The sequence below is a fragment of the Monodon monoceros genome, unplaced genomic scaffold, assembly GCF_005190385.1.
Source record: "Monodon monoceros isolate NGI ecotype Baffin Bay Population unplaced genomic scaffold, NGI_Narwhal_1 Super_Scaffold_3, whole genome shotgun sequence".
Lineage (NCBI taxonomy): Eukaryota > Metazoa > Chordata > Mammalia > Artiodactyla > Monodontidae > Monodon > Monodon monoceros.
In genome coordinates, this window is record NW_021703780.1 from 54,400,442 (window position 1) to 54,418,545 (window position 18,104).

The window sequence follows — 18,104 nt, forward strand, 5'->3', positions numbered from 1 at the left end:
TAATTTTAATATGCTTGCAATTTGTTTTTTGTCACTTACTCCTACACTGTTTAATTCCATGGAAGAACCCATCAAAGGACGTAATGGGGACACATTGGAGCAGAGCCAGTACACCCAAAAGGAAAGGCATCATGGTGTGTAGCCCGGAGAAATGTGCCGTGTTAGTATTGTGCGTTCACTGTTGACTCACAGAGTCCTGGGGGCTTGAGTGAGTAATAGGTCCATTCTAACAGAAATGAACACCTGCTGAACTTTGTTTCTACAACCTGTTTTCTGTACTTTTTAAAAATTTAATTTCCAAATGAAAAGTTTGAGGTAACTTTTTCTGAGTGTTAAAAAAACATTTTTGGATAGATTATAATAGCAAGTTTGGAAACATTTTATTTAGCTAGAGCCCTTAATATTTTCAGTTCTCCCTCCTTTGATGAATCATTTGTTTTTAAATAACATAAATACCAACTGGCACATATTGGAGGATTCTTTTTGTTTACTCAGTTGTTCTAGTAGCAAGTGGGGTGTCCAAGTTATGGATTTTTTCTACGAGATTCAGCAATTTTTAAAACTACCTGAGGGAATTCCCTGATGGTCCAGTGGTTAGGACTCTGCTCTTCCAATGCCAGGGCCTGGGTTCAATCCCTGGTTGGGGAATTAAGATCCCACAAGCAGTGTAGCATGGCCAAATTAATTAATTAATTAATTTTTAATTAATTAATTTTAAATTTTTTTAATTAATTAATTTTAATTAATTAATAATTAAACTTTATGAGCTCTGCATTGTATTTTGGAAAAGGAAAATCAAAATAGGTCAATTTCAGTTCAACTTGTTAAATCTTAAGCTTTTGCAAAAGGCCATTGGTGTTACAGAGAGGATGAGAAGAACTAAGACATGACTGATCCCGTCAATGAACTTATCTGGTTGGGAGAATGGAATAGTTTATATGCAAGAATGTGTGACTTGAGAAATACATGTTTTGATCATGGGGTTTTTTTAAAACAAAAAAGATATTTTGTTAACTGAGAAAAGACGTTAAGTGAAACTTCCATAGAGAAGAAACTTTATTTTCAGTGAAATGTTATTCACCACAGTGACATTTTACCATTACACATCATTTACCACCAAATGCACACCCTTAGGCATTTTAGAAAATTCTGGATAAACAAGATTTTTTTTTACACATGTAATAACACTCTTTATATTCTGTTTTCAAGATAATATAAGAAAAGCATGCAAATGCAGATATTTTGCTCCAGCACTTTTTAGTATTTATTGCAATATCATTTTCACTGAATTTACACTGGTGGTAAAATTATACCACTTAGCCTTATACTTATGAAGTATATTTTCGGGGGGTCCTGCAATATCTTTTGTACATGACCATCTCATTGGGCATGAAGGGAAGACCTTTGTTCTATCTGAACTATTATTTTAATGCTTTGTTAGAACTACACTATATAATTTGATCTTCTAGTGTATTTTAAGCTTTTTAAAATTGCGACCTCTATAAAAGGAATGCATTTTACACCATAATCCAGTATACATATGCAGACATATGCCTGTGTGTTTGTATGTATATAAGTATATAAAATATATTATAGAAACAGAAGTTTCACAAAATAATATTTACTCTTATTGTACATGATAAACTCTAGTATTTTCTATTTTCTTTTAATGCTGGTTGAACCTATAAATTGATTTTATGAACTACTAATGAGTTGCAGTCCACACTTAGGAAAACATTACTTTAGATCAGGTTCTTGAATAGTGTTCCCTAGAATCCTAAATGGGTATAAAAGTTGCCAAAGAAAGATATTTTTACCAAACTACCTGAGGAACTTGTTTATTGCTTTTGTTTTATGCATTGTTTTATTGTTTTGTATATTGCTCTTCTGGGTCAGATTGCTTAAAAAAATCTGAGCTAGAATGCTTAAAAAATAAAGTTAGGAAACCACAAATCTGAGTAGTTAGTTACTATTTAATTCAGTTTCTTGGATTTGAAATGTGGTGTTACACATATTATTTTTGTAAAGACCCTACATGAAATGTGGTTTTTCTGGTCTTGTCATAAATGTATGTAATCCACACTTTACTCTGGCCAAGTTTCTAGTTTTGTTCACTGTTTTTCATAGAGAAAGTTCTTGAGGAAGGAAGTTTTTCAGGTGTGTGCACAAGCAGATACAAGGGAACTCTCCCTCTTTTGATGCCGCAATTGTTTTTTTGCTTGTTTGCTTTTTGGTTTTGTTTTTTTTGTAAGCTTTATTATACTAGTTATGTGATCCTGCTTCATTGCCTCTCCATGCCTTGCTTTTGCCATGTTTCAAATAATGGAAAACGATGGTGACAGACACAATAAGAAAAAGTAAAACATCTTTTGACTTCAGAATGCTTAATTCCTGCATTTAAAGGCTTCCTTGGGTGTTTTGTGCTATAGTGTACTGGGATGAATCATCTCACCATTACTGATTATAAATTCTGTTTTTGAAAGAGAACATGCAGTTTTTGCTGTACATATAGTTTAGCAATAACCTATACTAGGAAAGAATGAGGGGGAAGAATATTCTTTAATTCAAATGTCACAGCCTTTGTGTTTAATAATTTTGGGCTTTTAAAATACTGCTGGATTTTTAATAACTTTATGAATGTTACTTTTTTCCCTCTTTATATTTCTGATGTTGGAAATACAACCAACTTTCACCTTTTCCTGAAATCCAGTATGATGCTTTCAAGGATACATCGTCAAGACTTTCATCATTAGTATGTAGTGCATAACTTCATGTTAAATGTAGAGTTTTACTTTATAAACACCTGATGATGCTAATCATAGATTATGACTTTTTCATAGGTTTGTTATGATGTTTGGGGGAAATGTATGACTAACAAAGCAAAATCTAGTGTTGTGCAATTGTGGCATAATTTAGCACTTGAATAACTTTGTCTTTTAGAATATCAGGATCAGATAAAAATTATTTGCTTCCCTATTCAGGACTAAGATTGGCAGTAGTATCTTTCCTTAGAATAATGAGCCACCCAGCTGACACATACTCATTGACCTGGAAGACATGTTCCCAGCAGTATTTTGATACGTACTGAACTAAGGCAGCACAGGCCCTACTGTGTTTCATGTTCTGTGTCACAAGCCAGCAGGTGTGAAAGCATCCAGCAGTGACAGATGACAACTGAAGCATCAGTTACGTCCACTCATTTTTTGCTTGATTTGGTTTTTTTATGGTATGTCATTTTTGGCCAAGGAAGTTTAGTTATCGCATGTTTTTCTTGGGTTAATATGTCAATAGATTGCCTGAGTTGCTAGACTATATCAGCAGCTCTTAAATGTTCAGGGTAATGTATAAAAGGAAAGATATGCATATTCTAAAAAGAAAAATGACTGTATAATTACTGATTCAGGATCTAGCTGTGCATGTTTCAGATGATTTGTGTAGAGCAGACTGTTAATAGCTAGGACCTTTCTAGCTGCACCTCCTCATTACAGGCCAACGGTGCATACCTAGATTGGACTTCTTGTCTACCAATGGACCAGTTTAGTAGTATTGCTGTCCTCTATCCCCTCACATACACTTGGCTCTGTACTCCTAGGAGAAATTATGTGTTGAGACGGTGCTATCTTCAAAGGACTCAGATGTCAGATTATTGTCTAATGATGCTGCTGCTACTCGAGAAAATCCATACATACCATGTTGGCTGCTTTCCTCTGAGCAGCACATGCTGTGGGACCACTAACTTGGGTTAAGAGGACTGTCTTGGGCAGTACAATGTCATGTTTTCTGTTCTCAATCTTGTTTTGATTGATGCACGGGATTGCTTTTTGGCCTTTAGGTAAGGAGGACTGTGGAAGGAAGTAGACTCTCTTGTCACTCATACCTTTTTAAAGAAGATAGTCCCATGGGCAGGGGCTCAAATGAGGTGTGGGGTGAGGGTCCCCACAAATATCCTGCCTGGCTCTGAGTCCTAATTAAGTTTTTAGTTGACTAGACACTGAGCTGGGTGGCACAGGGGAGGTGAGGGGGAATGAAGGTGTGTAGAGAGGCTGTGTGTCTTAGCTAGTCAAGGGCAGTGAATCATTTACTAACAGGTGGGAAATAGAGTGCATGTAGACTACTCTGTCTCAGGTGGATCATTCTGTGTATGATTTTAAGATGAATTTTATTAAATTATTTTTAAACTTCACTATATGATCCTTGTATTCAATATTTACTTCCAGAATCATTCTGACAGTCACTCTGATGGAATGAAGAAGAGATCTTCTGGTTCTCATAAAGACCCACTGGTTAGTTCTGTTGTGTCTCATATCACAGTATTTTGTGTGGCTGTAAAATTCACTGATTACTTTTATGGAACTGAAGAATTATGACTGCATTGGTGTGCTCTTAAGGCATTATTGAAACTTGATAATATACTGAAACATGACTTATCAGAACTTATTTAAAAATAATTTTGTTTTCATTTACAAGATTTAATATCAAGTTAATATATCTAACCCTAGTGGCTAGCATTAGGAAAGTGTCCCACGAAGTTCGTTAACAATGTATTTTCATTTATGAACTGTCCTTTGGAGGACTATACCTTAAGAATAGGCTTAGTGAGATTCTTATACCTATTTTAGAAATTTGAATTGATTTAGTTGTGGTATTATAAGTAGTACCAAAGTCACATATAGGTTTCATTCTGAATGATTGTTTTTATAGATTTTATAATTTTGGGAACTTGAAATTAATTTTCTGGTAGAAACAATAAAGTACACAATGGCAGAGTTCCCATGCTGTCTTGTAGAAGACTCTTCAACCAATAACGTAATTAAACTATGGAACTAATAGTGCTCTCCATTCCAGCAGACCTTGCTAAACATTTCTGTGGAGGAAAAAATGTCTAGAATGCCCATGTGGGGTGTTAGGAACACCTCTTTCCTGTCAGGTTGCTACAGCACTGGCAGAGGAAGTACAGTCCTAAGCTCCCTGCTAACTCAGGGTTCCCATGGGCAGGGTTCTGACCATTGGAGGGGTGGAGAAGAGGGTTGGGAGGCTTTGGCTGGTAGCAGTGAGGAAGGGGGAGAGAATGAAATGGAGAGGATATTAGTGAGATGCCCTGGTGGGGGCAGTGTTGGGAGCTCTGGGGAGAGGTGAGTCCTGGTGCCTCGGGCAGGGCCAGGAGTTTTGAAAAAATAACTTTAATGATTTCTGTGGCATTGCCAAATAGATTATAAAAGTGGTAATTATTCATTCATCCTGGGTTTTTCAAGGACATTTCTAAGTATGACATGAGAATAAATCATTTATTATTTCCATTCCATTTTGTCTGAGAGTTTATACTCTTGTTTTTAAAGTAAAAAAAGAAAAAAAAATAGCAATGACTTGGTTTGAAAATAGTTAATATTTTAATATTAATATTTTTTAAATATTAATCTTTTTTGAGAGACCTGAAATAGTTGTTATTTTCACTTTCACCTAATATGATTCAATGCTTTAAAATCATTATTTTGGAGGGGAAGGGGTTTGGCAATATCCGATTTTGCCTCTGTGTTTTTAGGTTAACAGCATTTAACCTAAGAAAAATGTGTTTAATTTTGCTTTTTGCAGAGTGGCCTCTACTTTGACCAGAGAAACTATAGCAGTCTTAGACATAGCAAACCCACTTCTGCCTACTATACTCGGGTTTGTCACAAGTTTTTTGGCTTCGTGTGTTTTATCCAGCTTTAACACATTTCTAATCCCCTGTTGCATTTTGACTAGTTAGAACTAATCTGTGAATGGCTGTGTATATACTAGTTTGTGGTAACTGAATTCACATAGTCTGTGTGAGTGTATCTTTAAATAATGGGAACTATTGAATCACCATATTTAAAATGAGTACCATTTTTTTCCAGTTTTTTTAATGAAAAATATTTAACATACAAAAAAAGTTCAAAGAATTTTATAGTAGCCACCTGCGTACCTACCACTCAGATTCTACAATTGATATTTTACTATATTTCCTTTATCATGTAATTATCTGTCCAGCTGTCCCTCTATCCATCCATCAGTCCATCTTTTTGGGGGGATGCATTTCAAAATAAGTTGTAGGCATCAGTATATATCACAGTGTATGCCCTTTTATTAAAAATATACATGTGAAAATTTAAACTGTACGTGGGATGAGAAGAATGTAATTATATTTAATGTTAGAATCTCATTTTTTCAAGGCATTTGGCACATCATACATTTAAAACACATATTTAAATATATAGCGCATAGTACATTTGAAATAATTCAGTTGTCAAAACATAACTTAGATATTTATGTATCTTATTTTCCATGTCTGATTGGGCTTGGTGAAAAAAACTGAAAATTGTGTCTTGAGATGACATCAGGAAAAAGATTTAATTCCTTTTTTAAAAATGCTGTGCCTTGTTAGTGTGTGGATTCATTGTGACCAGTACAATTTATCTAATTAAACTAAGGCACTTGGTCCATGGCTTGTTGTGAAATACACGTTTTCTAATCTATTTGGGAGTGTTTATAGCAATAACTCAGAGCTCATTTACCTGGTTCCCCAATAATCAGGATAAGCCCATTAGATGTCGCAGGAGCTGCTGGGGACTGGGATGTGGACACTGTTTGCCACACTCCCTGTGCCGTGGCCCTCTTTTCCTGAGTGTTTTCTTAGGTGCCCATCCCATCTCCTAACACTAATGTTCAAAGACCAATAGGACTTACCCCATTTATAGGAAACTATTCCGAGTGTTTTTCTTTCTTATCCCTTAAAATTGGTATTCAAAGAGATTTCTAATGATTAAGTTTTTCTCACATTGTGTGTCACTTAACTGCCTTAAACACTCAAGAATTACTAATGAATTATGGAGTATAAAATAAATATGTCTTCTACTTGCATGATGGTGAGGCTGATTCTCCTCTTCTTTTTTCCTTTTTTTTTTTTTCTTTTTGCTTGTTTTGTTTTATTTTGTTTTGTTTCTTATCAGTCTTCTTCCCTATACAGTGACCCTCTGGCAACATCTAAGAGCTACAGGGTTAGTACTTCCTGGGGAGTATGGTGCCTTCATAGCTATCAGTTGCTTTTCTTTGGGTTAAATCATGTGCTTTCTCCATAGGCCTCCCCTACTGCAAATTCTGGTCTTCTGAGAAGTGTCAGTCTGGTGTGTATTTTCCTCTTCCAACGTGTGTACTCCTGGTGGGGCCATTGTCACGGTGCTGACTCTGGCTTGCCGTCTTTCCTCCAGAATAGTCAAGGACACATGGCTTTAATGCTATGTGTACTGCAGACTGTGCTCCCTGTGCTTAAAATACAAAACTTCTGAGGAGCAAAAATGAGCATATCATAGCGGTAGATACTGCTTGGCTGTTGGTAGGCCCTTGCTTAGAATTGGCTTCCTGTAGAGGAGGTAGACTTGCATGGGTTGCACTACACTTGCATACTTTTGTGAGATGGCTGCCCATGCATGGGGTGTCATATTTTGGGGGGGAACAGCTGTGGCCTTGGCCATGTTAATACTAGACTCTAATGGAGCCAGCTGACTAGAAAGACAAAACAGTAGCTCTGTGTAATGTGCGAGTTGGAATTGGTTGCTTTCAAGCTGTTGTTTGTTGTCTTGTGGCCTGTTCTAGTGGACTGGGAACCTGAGGCTTTGTACTTAATTTTATCGTAACAGTGGGCAAAATGCTTTCTGTACCTCACTTTCTTTTCTGTACCTTACTTTCTTTTCTGTTCTATTTCCTCTTTTGAGAGAATAAAGTCGTAAATGTTCTCCTAATTTCATAACGTGATGATGAAAGGCAGTGCTGTAACCAGTGGTGCTTTTTAAATGAAGTGTGAGTTTGAAGTTTTAATGAGGCTGACGCAGGAATTTATGCATACATAAATGAGTGTTACCACCTCAGGAGGCTGTACACGTTAACACCATTCTTCAAAACTTTTGGAACTAGGTACTGCAAAGAAGTTATGTCATTTTCAAAATAACTTTGATGCTGAATAGATAAATGGCATTTCCTTTGTTCTTTAGGCGTCGTTGTATGATGGTGGATTATATAACCCTTATGGTTCTCGAACTGTAAGTCTAAGCAGGTGGAGGTGGTGAGGAGGGTGGTGTGTAGGTGGGCACAGTTTACTTACAGAGTCATTTAATCTGACCTATAATTACTCTACAAGCTGTGATCCATCAGCTTGTCAATGGTGGCTCTCACCCAAGCTGCGAGAAGGCACCTGCTGGAAACTGTGGCTTAAAGCATGAAGGCAATACAAGTAGAGAAACCTCTTTTCTGGCTCATTAGTTCCTCAGGAAGAGGCTGGGAACAGCGCTTCTCAGGGCCTTTCTTCTCCCTCCTGCCGTGGGCTGCTGGATGGTGAGGGTGGGAGTGAAGAAGAGTTCAGGCCGGGGAGGAACAGTTATCTTCACCTGAGAGCCAGGGGCGAGTTAGGTCCAGGGGCACTGATGTATTCCCAGCAGAAAAAGGAGCTGATCGTTAATTGTAAAACCTTTCTTCTTGGAAACTTTATAGCCATCTGAATACAGTTTTCACTCATCAAGAACAAGTTCAGCCCGAAGCAGTCCTGTGGTGAGCTGTCTAGTCTCTTTGCATGCTTTATAGACACTTTGGATTGTTTCATTAATCTGTACTCACCATTCAGAATATTGAGGATGTGGTGTGTTTCACTCTATTGTGCATGGATTATCATTTTGCTTCAGTACACAAACTCAAGAACTAATTTGTCCTAACGGGTGGTTTCTGTATGAATGTGACTTAAGCACGTAATTTCTTAAATGAGTCTGGAACCAGTGCCATTAGAATTTTTTAAAAATTTATATATAACTGTCATTTGTGTGGAAATTCTTGTCTTCTCAGTGGTGATAATTTAGACTATGAGTTGGTTGCCCTATCCTTTTCCTTCCTCCTTTTCATGTCTACTTCCTACATTGAACCATTTCACTTGCTTACCAGCCTGTCAATCAGTGGAGTGGGAGGAGAAGAAATCAAATACGTCAGCTTTTAAAAATTGCTCCAGGGCTTCCCTGGTGGCGCAGTGGTTGGGAGTCCGCCTGCCGATGCAGGGGACACGGGTTCGTGCCCCGGTCTGAGAGGATCCCGCATGCCACGGAGCGGCTGGGCCTGTGAGCCATGGCCGCTGAGCCTGCGCGTCCGGAGTCTGTGCTCCGCAATGGGGGAGGCCGCAGCGGTGAGAGGCCTGCGTACCGCAAAAAAAAAAAAAAAAAAAAAATTGCTACAGAAAACTGGGACAATTCTAATCACCCAGTCTTTCTGGAGTATTAAAACTTTTTTTAGGGCTTCCCTGATGGCGCAGTGGTTGAAAGTCCGCCTGCCAATGCAGGGGACACGGGTTCGTGCCCCGGTCCGGGAAGATCCCACATGCCGCGGAGCGGCTGGCCCGTGAGCCATGACCGCTGAGCCTGCGCGTCCGGAGCCTGTGCTCCGCAACGGGAGAGGCCACAACAGTGAGAGGCCCGCGAACTTTTTTTAAAATTTATAAATGTAATATTAGCTTAAGGAAAGTACAAAATAAAAGTTCTCTGACCCTTTCCTCCTATATCCATTCCCCAAATGCAACCTCTGTTCTTGTATATCCTTTCAGAGATATTTCATGTATATATGAGTGTCCTTTATTTGAACAGTATGTAAATGACTTGTATACATACTGCTCAACTTGTTTTCTTTACTCAAAGTATCTTTTCAAATCAGTATATAAAGATCTATTTCATTTTTTTGTCAGTCTTTTTTTTTTCATTCTTTTTTTGACATTTAAAAGATTTTAAAAAGTAAACCATGTCCGTTACTGTTTCCACTGAGTGCCTCTTGGAGATAGGTTTATGTCAGCACATTTTTTTTTAATGGCAATGGATCATTCCATTAGTGCCTGGGCTGTAACTTTGAAAAATTGCTCCTGTTTTGATGGACATTTAGGTTGTCAGAGTTTTGCTACTACAGACACTTGTACAATGAACATGCTTATGCAGGTATATTTTTGTGGACTTGTATGAGTAGATCTGCATGGTAAATTGCTAATTATGAAATGATGGGAATCAGAGTATTTACATTTAAATTATGCTATATATTGCCATATTACCCACCAAAAAACTCTAATAATTAACATTTTCAATAACAAATGATGACTTTAGGAACTACCTTGTTATTCTTGACAGTGTCAAAATTGGAGAAATTATTAAGCAGTTTCTTAATGGTCAACATAGGTTACTTTGTGGAGTGGAATAGGTGAGATATATGGACTTTCTTCTACATATATGTTCGGCTCATTTCTTCTGCCATTTCCAAGTGGCACTTATCAAGAATTCTACTCTAATAGCTAACAAAAAGTTATTACACGGGTGTTTTCACATAAGGAGGAAGTTTACTTTTAACCCACCGGGTAATAAAATTCCACTTGGCAATTCTTGGGCCTGGTAGCATTTTTAGTGTCCCAACTGTGATGGTCCCTTGCAAACAAAATTATGGTAGTATTTTCAGTCAAGTGTAGAATCTTGTCCGTGTGTGCTGGCTAAATGCTCTTTCATTTGCAAGTGGGCTCAGAGTTATTATCCCAGTGATGCCAGAATGGTTTCTTAGTGATGTCAGAATGGAGGCAGCCTACATATATTGAAGATGAGTCTTCCACTGCTGGTGAAAGAGGAAGAAAACTGTGTGGTGATATTAGAAATATCTCCACCTGCTGCATAGGAATGAATAAAGGACAGTAAGAATCATCATTTCAGTGTCCTTGCCGGTAGGAAATTCTGTCTTTGACTTACATTATTTCACTTAAGAAGATTCTTTTATTTTCTCTCCCAAACTAAAACATTAAATGTATTTATTGACTCCTGATAGGACCCCAAAGGGCCTAGAGGTTTAAAAAGCATGAAGTCCCTGGCTGGTTTTAGCCAGTAGAGTCATGCCTCCCCCCCTTTTCGTTCATTTAACTTAAATAAAAGATGAAGTGCTATTTTATTCTTTGTGCTTTTTGGAAATATCTTTTGGTTTTTAATGATCGTTCATTATGCCTTGAAAAAGCTTTTTGGTTTAATGGTGCACAATAGATGGTGCTAATTATTATGCTCATGGAGAGTGTTTGTGGGTTCCCAAAGCCTTACCTCATGTGCCTTCAGTCAGGGAAGACCTGTAGTGAAATTGCATCTTTTTCATTATCTGCTTTTAATATCTATAGTTTATCGACGATGACACTGCAAGCATTGCTTCTTCTGGTCGTGCCAGCCGGGGGCGAAGGGAGAGTGTGGTGAGCGTGATGTGCATGCAAACACATACGATGAGTTTTAAAATTGCAACACTGTGTGATCACATGAAATCTGTTGGAAAATGAAATTTGCACTTGACAAAATGAGTGTTTTCTTCAAATTTAGTTTATATGAGTAATTTGCCTTCAGAAATGTATTCCTGAGAATACATTTTCTTAGTGGGCTATGTAAGCTTTCCTAGTGACACCTCTTATGTGCTAGTCATTGTGTACTTGACAGATTTTCACTTTTAATTTTTTGTTGCTATTTTATGCACGTGCATGTACGTGCACAATTCACCAAAACCAAAAAATTTCTCAAGCAAAATTAATGCCTCCACATTGTTTAAAACTCATTACTATGGATTAGAAATCATGCTGCCATTAATTAGTTGTTTTCTTCGCTGTGTATTTAAATTTAACCATAGTTTATACATCTTTTAAGGCCCATGAATACTTTGAGTTGCTGATGGCAAAATTTAAAAATTTTGGTCTTAGAATTCAACTAGAGTTACAATTATAGAGGTAACAAATAGCTATGTTAGAATACAAATTATATAATTTCAGGTTATTCTTTTGATGAAGCAAGAAATTTTACAGAGGGCTGATGACATTTTTGCTATACTTAAAAATTGATTCGAAAATTACGTTGGTGAGGATGGTGTGTCAGCTTAGAGCTAAAACAAAAGAGCCCAATAAGCAAGAGGCTATAATTCCTTTAAGAAAATAGAAGGTCATTTAATACAAGTCATGTTTTGTGAAAGATTGTAAACACAAAGTTTTCATAGAAAAGGGGAACAGCAAGAGTTTGTGAGCTTTGTTGCCAGAAATCCATTGATCTGATTAAGACAGTTGTGGTCCATTGGCAAGCCAGTTAATGCTCATACTCAGAGCTGCAGGAGAAACAACAGTCCATGACACCTGAAAGTACCCCAGAAAGTGATGGAGTGGAAAGGGCAGGGGCTCTGAAATGATGATGCCTGGGCTTGAACCATTTCTCCAACCTGTTAGTTGTGTTAATGGCAATTTCTTTATTTGTACAATGGGCATGTAATGACTATCTTTGTAGGTAGGCTTAATATTATGGATTAAATGAATTACTATATAGAAAATACCTATCAAAATTCTGAGATAGTGGGTACCGTTATTATACGTAAATCTAAGTTGTATTACTGTGAACAAGAATACTATTGCTTGATTATCTCAGCTCTTAGCAAAACTTCATATTTGTAAGCCTTAAGGAAGGCATCTCTGTGGATGGGCTTCCAGATTCCTTTCTGGAAGAGAAGAGTTTTTGAGCAAGGGAATCAGACAGAGCTGAGGTAAAGAACAGCTGATGAGTGAGGTAAAAAATATTCATTATTTATTAATTCAACAAATGTGTATGGAGGGAGTACCTGTTATATGTGAGGGACCATGTTAAGTGCTGGGAATAATGTGGTAAGCCACATAGACCAGATTTCTGACTTCATGGAGCTTATATCCTGGTGAAAGAAATAGAAAATAAACTGATAAAGATAGGAACGAAAAAGAGAAAGTAAACCCGGGGACTGTGAAGAGAAAAAGCAGGTGATATTATAGAAGACATTGAGTGGTGTGTGTGTGTGTGTGTGTGTGTGTGCGTGCATGTGCGCGCACGCGTGTGTGCGCACGTGTGTGGCAGAGAGAGATCACCCTTGGATGGAGTGATCAGGGAGGGCTTCTCCGAGGGAGTTGACCTTTGAGCTGAGAGTTGAGCTGCTTGAAGAGCTGCTTGAAGAGCTGGGAGGAGAGCTTCCTAGGCCAGTGCCAACGGCGAAGGTGGGAAGACACTGGGTATGTTTGGGGAACCAGAAAGAGGCCAATGTAGTTCGTTCATTATTTTGTTCTACAGTTCTCGGTCCTGAGGAATATGAAAAAGAGGAAACTGTGGAAATTGGTAAAAGGCACAGTAAATACTCTGCAGATAATTCCACATTCAGGATATATGTGCTTAACAGAGCTGATAGCTATAATGCATTATACATTTGTGAAATATAGTAGAGGCTTTAGGTAAATGCTATCCTAGAATCCCTCATGGTGAGGGTGATGCTGGTTCTCAGGCAGTACATGGATGATCTCTATAGCATAGGACTCTAGCTAGGATGAATAAGAGCTTATTTTAGGGAGCTGTGATGTCATTTAGGAACCCTTTACATTTCTTTCTCACCTTCTTGAGTAGGTAAGTCACAGCAGTTTCCTCATTTCATTTCATGATACTTTATCACACACCAAAAAAAAAAAATTTCCCCCATATGCCAATGTTCTTATCTTTTTCTTCTCTCTCTTCTTAACTTTTAAAGCATCTCATTTTTTTCCTGACTGAAAGGCTTCTGCAGCTGATTATTTTAGTCGCTCCAATCGTAGGGGGAGCGTGGTCTCCGACATGGATGATGTCAGCATCCCAGATCTGACCAGCGTGAGTGCAGCGCATGGGGATTCACTGTCTCAGGCTTGTGACTAACAGCTAACAAAATAGCTATTTTTAAATTAGGAACTTAATTTACTGCCTAGGAAATATTTATTTCAGCACACTAGCATAAAATACAGTTATTTGTTTTGTTTTGAAATGTATATATTGATATGTTCCAATTTTTTACAACATTTTTCCTGTGGAAATTTTCCCCCTAGAACCCATCAGCAGTTCCAACAATTATCAATATTTTGCCAATTTTGTTTCATCTGTTTCTTCCCCTTTCCCTCCTTTTTTTCCTGAAGTACTTTAAAGCAAATCCCATACATCATGCCATTTCCCAATAAATAGTTCAGTATGCGTCTCTAGTTGAGAACTTTTTTCTTTATTTACTGTGCCATTATCATACCTAATGAAATGAAAAATAACTCCTTAAAACCATCTAATACCTAGCCCATATTTAGATATTCCTTATCAGTCTTAAAATTTGTTTTCCCTTTTCATTTTGGAGAATCTGTAAATTTTTAGGTAAACTTTGAAGGTTGAACAATAAAATATCCTGCTTAGCAAAGAGTCACTAACTTATAGTAACTGGGAAGAACCTGAATAGATTTTGAACATTTGGATTACGGCATTGTTTTGAAGAAATGCCTATCTATTGCTTTCACATTCATTGGGAACTGAATTTAGGAAAGACTGTCCAGTAGAAATGCCTTGAGGCATTTACCTTAATGAAGTAACCTAGACCAGCAGATGTCTACCTGCCTGATGTATGTAACAGCCTGATTTTCTGTCTGTGACGTCTCTCCGTAACTGGCATTAGTGTTGTTTGCCCTTGGACCAACGCTGTCCTGATTATCAAGCGCTTTGAAGCAGATGAGTCAGGGTTTCTTAACAAAAAATTAGACAGTTTTTTAATGAAGAGAGAATTATTTGTATTTAGCATGTCACCAATTGTATTTAAATAGCTATTTCTGAATGACTAATCCTAGAAAACAATTTTGAGTGTTGTCCTTAAGTATTCCAGATTGTTGGCGCTCGAAGCTGGCTGGCTGAGCAACAGTCCCATCTTGACCTTGGTCACATCAACAGTCTCTCTGCACACAAAGTTAGAAGACTGGCTCCCAAGTCCTTCCCTTGAAATATTGCCCATTTTATTAATTTGCTTAGTAACCTGTTTTTTCATAGATATAAACAATTTAATTTATTGTATACACCTTTTCTCTTAAAAACTTTGAACTCTTTTAGCATCTAATGTGATGTCTGAATTACTGGCTATGTCCTCCTTACGTTTATTTCTTGGCAATTTATTTTAGTAACTACACAGGAGTGAAAAGGTTGACAGTTTTTTTTAGTCTTCCGCTGCCTCTACTAATTAAATAAAACTTTTCTTTTGCCAGGTAGTTATTTTGATCTGTCTACATATTTAAATAAAAAGTATACATATTTAAGGTATATAGCATAATGATTTGATATACATGTATATAGGCTGTGTATATGTGTATCGAGTCATGCTGTATACCTTGTAACATAAGCACAAGCTTCTCTAGAGCAGTGGTTGGCAAATCTGGCCAGCCCCGTTATTTTATAGCCTACCAGCCAAAGTTTTCTTTGTTTTTTGTTTTCTAATGGTTATCTAAGTACCTATATAATATCCTTAATTTTACCTCTTGGCAAAGCCTAAAATATATGTTGGACCCCTCTCTAGAGCAAAAAAAATTTGGAATAAAATACATCTTTATTTCTAAACAACTCTTTCAAATGATGGTATTAAAATGTGTTCACGGGGCTTCCCTGGTGGCACAGTGGTTAAGAGTCTGCCTGCCAGTGCAGGGGACATGGGTTTGAGCCCTGGTCCGGGAAGATACCACATGCCACGGAGCAACTAAGCCCGTGCGCCACAACTACTGAGCCTGCTCTCTAGAGTCCGCGAGCCACAGCTACTGAAGCCCGCGCACCTAGAGCCCATGCTGTGCATCAAGAGAAGCCACCGCAATGAGAAGCCCGCGCACCGCAACAAAGAGTAGCCCCCACCCACCACAACTAGGGAAAGCCCGTGCGTAGCAACGAAGACCCAACGCAGCCAAAAAAAAATGTGTTCACAACTAGAATTCTGTTTCCACTCAAAAAGGTTCAAATTGTATTTTACCATTCTAGTAGGATAAAATTATCTGTCAAAGTAGCCATTTGCTGAAATGAAGGTCAGAGGGCCTCTTAATCAGAGAATAAGAAATATCTTTCTTTTAAGAAGAAACCAAGGGTTTCAAAGATTTGACAAGATATGTATTCTAAGAAATATTTCTCATGTACTAATTTCAACAAATAAGGAGTGTAGATTTAAAGAGAAACAATCTATACTCTGATGTCAAGAGCAAAGCATTTTCAGATTTCCCAGACATAAATAAGGCAAAGGCATTTATCACTGAAATATGGAAAAGATGATATTTAAGACTTTGTTTACGAGTTGATAATTTGAAATTCTTAAAAGAAGCAGTAAAGTTTGCCATCATGTGCTCTTCTTTGTGCATTAATACGAATATGAAATATTATTGATACAAGCCTGTCAGCTAACTTTCCATTTCCAGCTATCAAGGGAACCCCTTTCTTGATTGGAAAATTACCAATTTAATTATTTAGGAGTGTAATGGCATAATATTTACTTGAAAGTTTTTGAGAATAGTAGGCTGTAGTCAGTATTCATGAGCAAGTCCTGAGGGCTTTACTAAGGAAAAAAGCCTTGCTTTCTGTTTTGTTGTTGTTGTTTTATATTTTAGTCTACCATTTTGTTTAGCCACTTTTTTTTAAAGCAATTTGATGACTTATTTTCCGTATTTTTCTCTATCTCAGTTTACTTTGCTTGTTTTACAAAAATGTGACTATATAGTACATATAGCCTTTGTTTTCTGATTTTTCATATTATTGCATATTTATTTTTTCCATGTTATTCATATATAACAATTTTTAAAAATCAGCTGTAGTCGCCATGTTTTACATTAGATCCTCAGACCTTATTGATCTTCTAGCTGAAAGTTTGTACCCTTTTACCAACATTTCCCTCTTTTATACCTTAGTATATTAAACATGATTATATCTTATTCCACTTAAGAGCCTTTTGAGGATCTGGCAGACTCTTTTGGTCATCATTTTGAACAGTAGCTTGTCGTTGCAATGCAGCTATGTAGACCTCCCAGGGCTTTTAGAATACCAGGTTTCAACTAGCTTTTCGTCTGAACGGAAGGCTGCATATAATGCAGCACGAGCCTGAAAAGTGAGCACTGAAGAGTCTCTGGCCAAGTCCCTGCAGCGGGGCGGCTCTAGGCATTTTTGCTACCTCCACAGTCCCTGAAGTTTGGCACATGATCAGCTTGGGCAGGTGCGGCAGTTGGGATCTGTCAGGAGATAGCGAAAGCAACAGAATCAATCCTGCAGTGGACTGGGTCAGCGATGCAGCCTCTGAAATGGAAGATTATTCTCAGGTGACTGTCTATTAAAAAATGGGTGGGTTTGGGGGTCATTTGTTTGAGAGTGGGATAAGGGACAGGGTTTCAAATGGACCTGGAAGAATGTTTCTGAATGCTGCTTGTTTTTCTCTTTAACTCATTAGTAGAAGAGAGTTGGAAAATACTCTAAGGAAAATAAGTCACTTTATTTAGATATGGTATTTATTTCACTCTGAGGAATAACACATTAAATATTAGGCAATATATTTTACTAGTATAGATGTGAGGAAGGTAATTCCTTTCTATGGCAATAACTGCCAATATTAAAAACTATTGTCATCGCCTGTTTTAAAACATTTCATATGTGGTTTAAAGAAGTCAAAATGAACTAAAATCAGTTCCTTTTTTTTAAGAGTATTACAGTAAGAAGTAGCAAAAAGAATTTGAAGTCTGAGATAGTATTTATATTCTGATTTGGTACTTATAATAAAAGGTGTTTACTGAGACAGAAAATGAACACAAATGTGGGTAATAAAAAAAACAGAAAAAACTGTCAAATATGAGGAAGTTAGAGTGAAGTGATCTGAACTGAGCCAGAAATAATGACATTTTGTGTTTTAATAATTAAGGAAGGTTTTCAAATCTCTTCTCTAGATTGGGCTGGGAGGGTTGGTCTAGGAGTTGGAGTCTGGGTATATTTTCATTTAGTTAAATTTTTCTGTGACTTTTTTCCCCCAGTGGTAATTTGGACAGTATATACAGGTAAATAATATGAAAAATTCACAAAACTGAGGTCTGGATTCAGCTCTGACATTTAGCAGTTATGCATGCTTCAGCAAGATCTTTCACCTCTGAATTTCTCTTTCCTCAGCTATAAAATCAGGGTTTTAGACTAAACCTTTAAGGTACTTCCCTTCTTGAAACGCCAACTAAAACAATCGTAAGGCCTATCTGCAGAAGATAGGATAACTCAATTATGGTATGTCCAGAT

The 18,104-nt window shown here is 37.3% G+C and overlaps 1 protein-coding gene across 1 annotated transcript in view; it reads left to right on the top strand.

The window, feature by feature from the left end:
• LRRFIP2 (LRR binding FLII interacting protein 2) overlaps positions 1-18,104 on the top strand; it is a 105,716-nt gene that overhangs the window by 50,242 nt on the left and 37,370 nt on the right. The window contains exons 8-16 of the mRNA XM_029243298.1: positions 2,711-2,752; positions 4,218-4,283; positions 5,590-5,664; positions 6,969-7,016; positions 7,098-7,142; positions 8,007-8,054; positions 8,503-8,559; positions 11,177-11,245; positions 13,590-13,679. Of these exons, the coding sequence (XP_029099131.1) occupies positions 2,711-2,752; positions 4,218-4,283; positions 5,590-5,664; positions 6,969-7,016; positions 7,098-7,142; positions 8,007-8,054; positions 8,503-8,559; positions 11,177-11,245; positions 13,590-13,679 (540 nt within the window). The remainder of the gene's footprint in view (positions 1-2,710; positions 2,753-4,217; positions 4,284-5,589; positions 5,665-6,968; positions 7,017-7,097; positions 7,143-8,006; positions 8,055-8,502; positions 8,560-11,176; positions 11,246-13,589; positions 13,680-18,104) is intronic.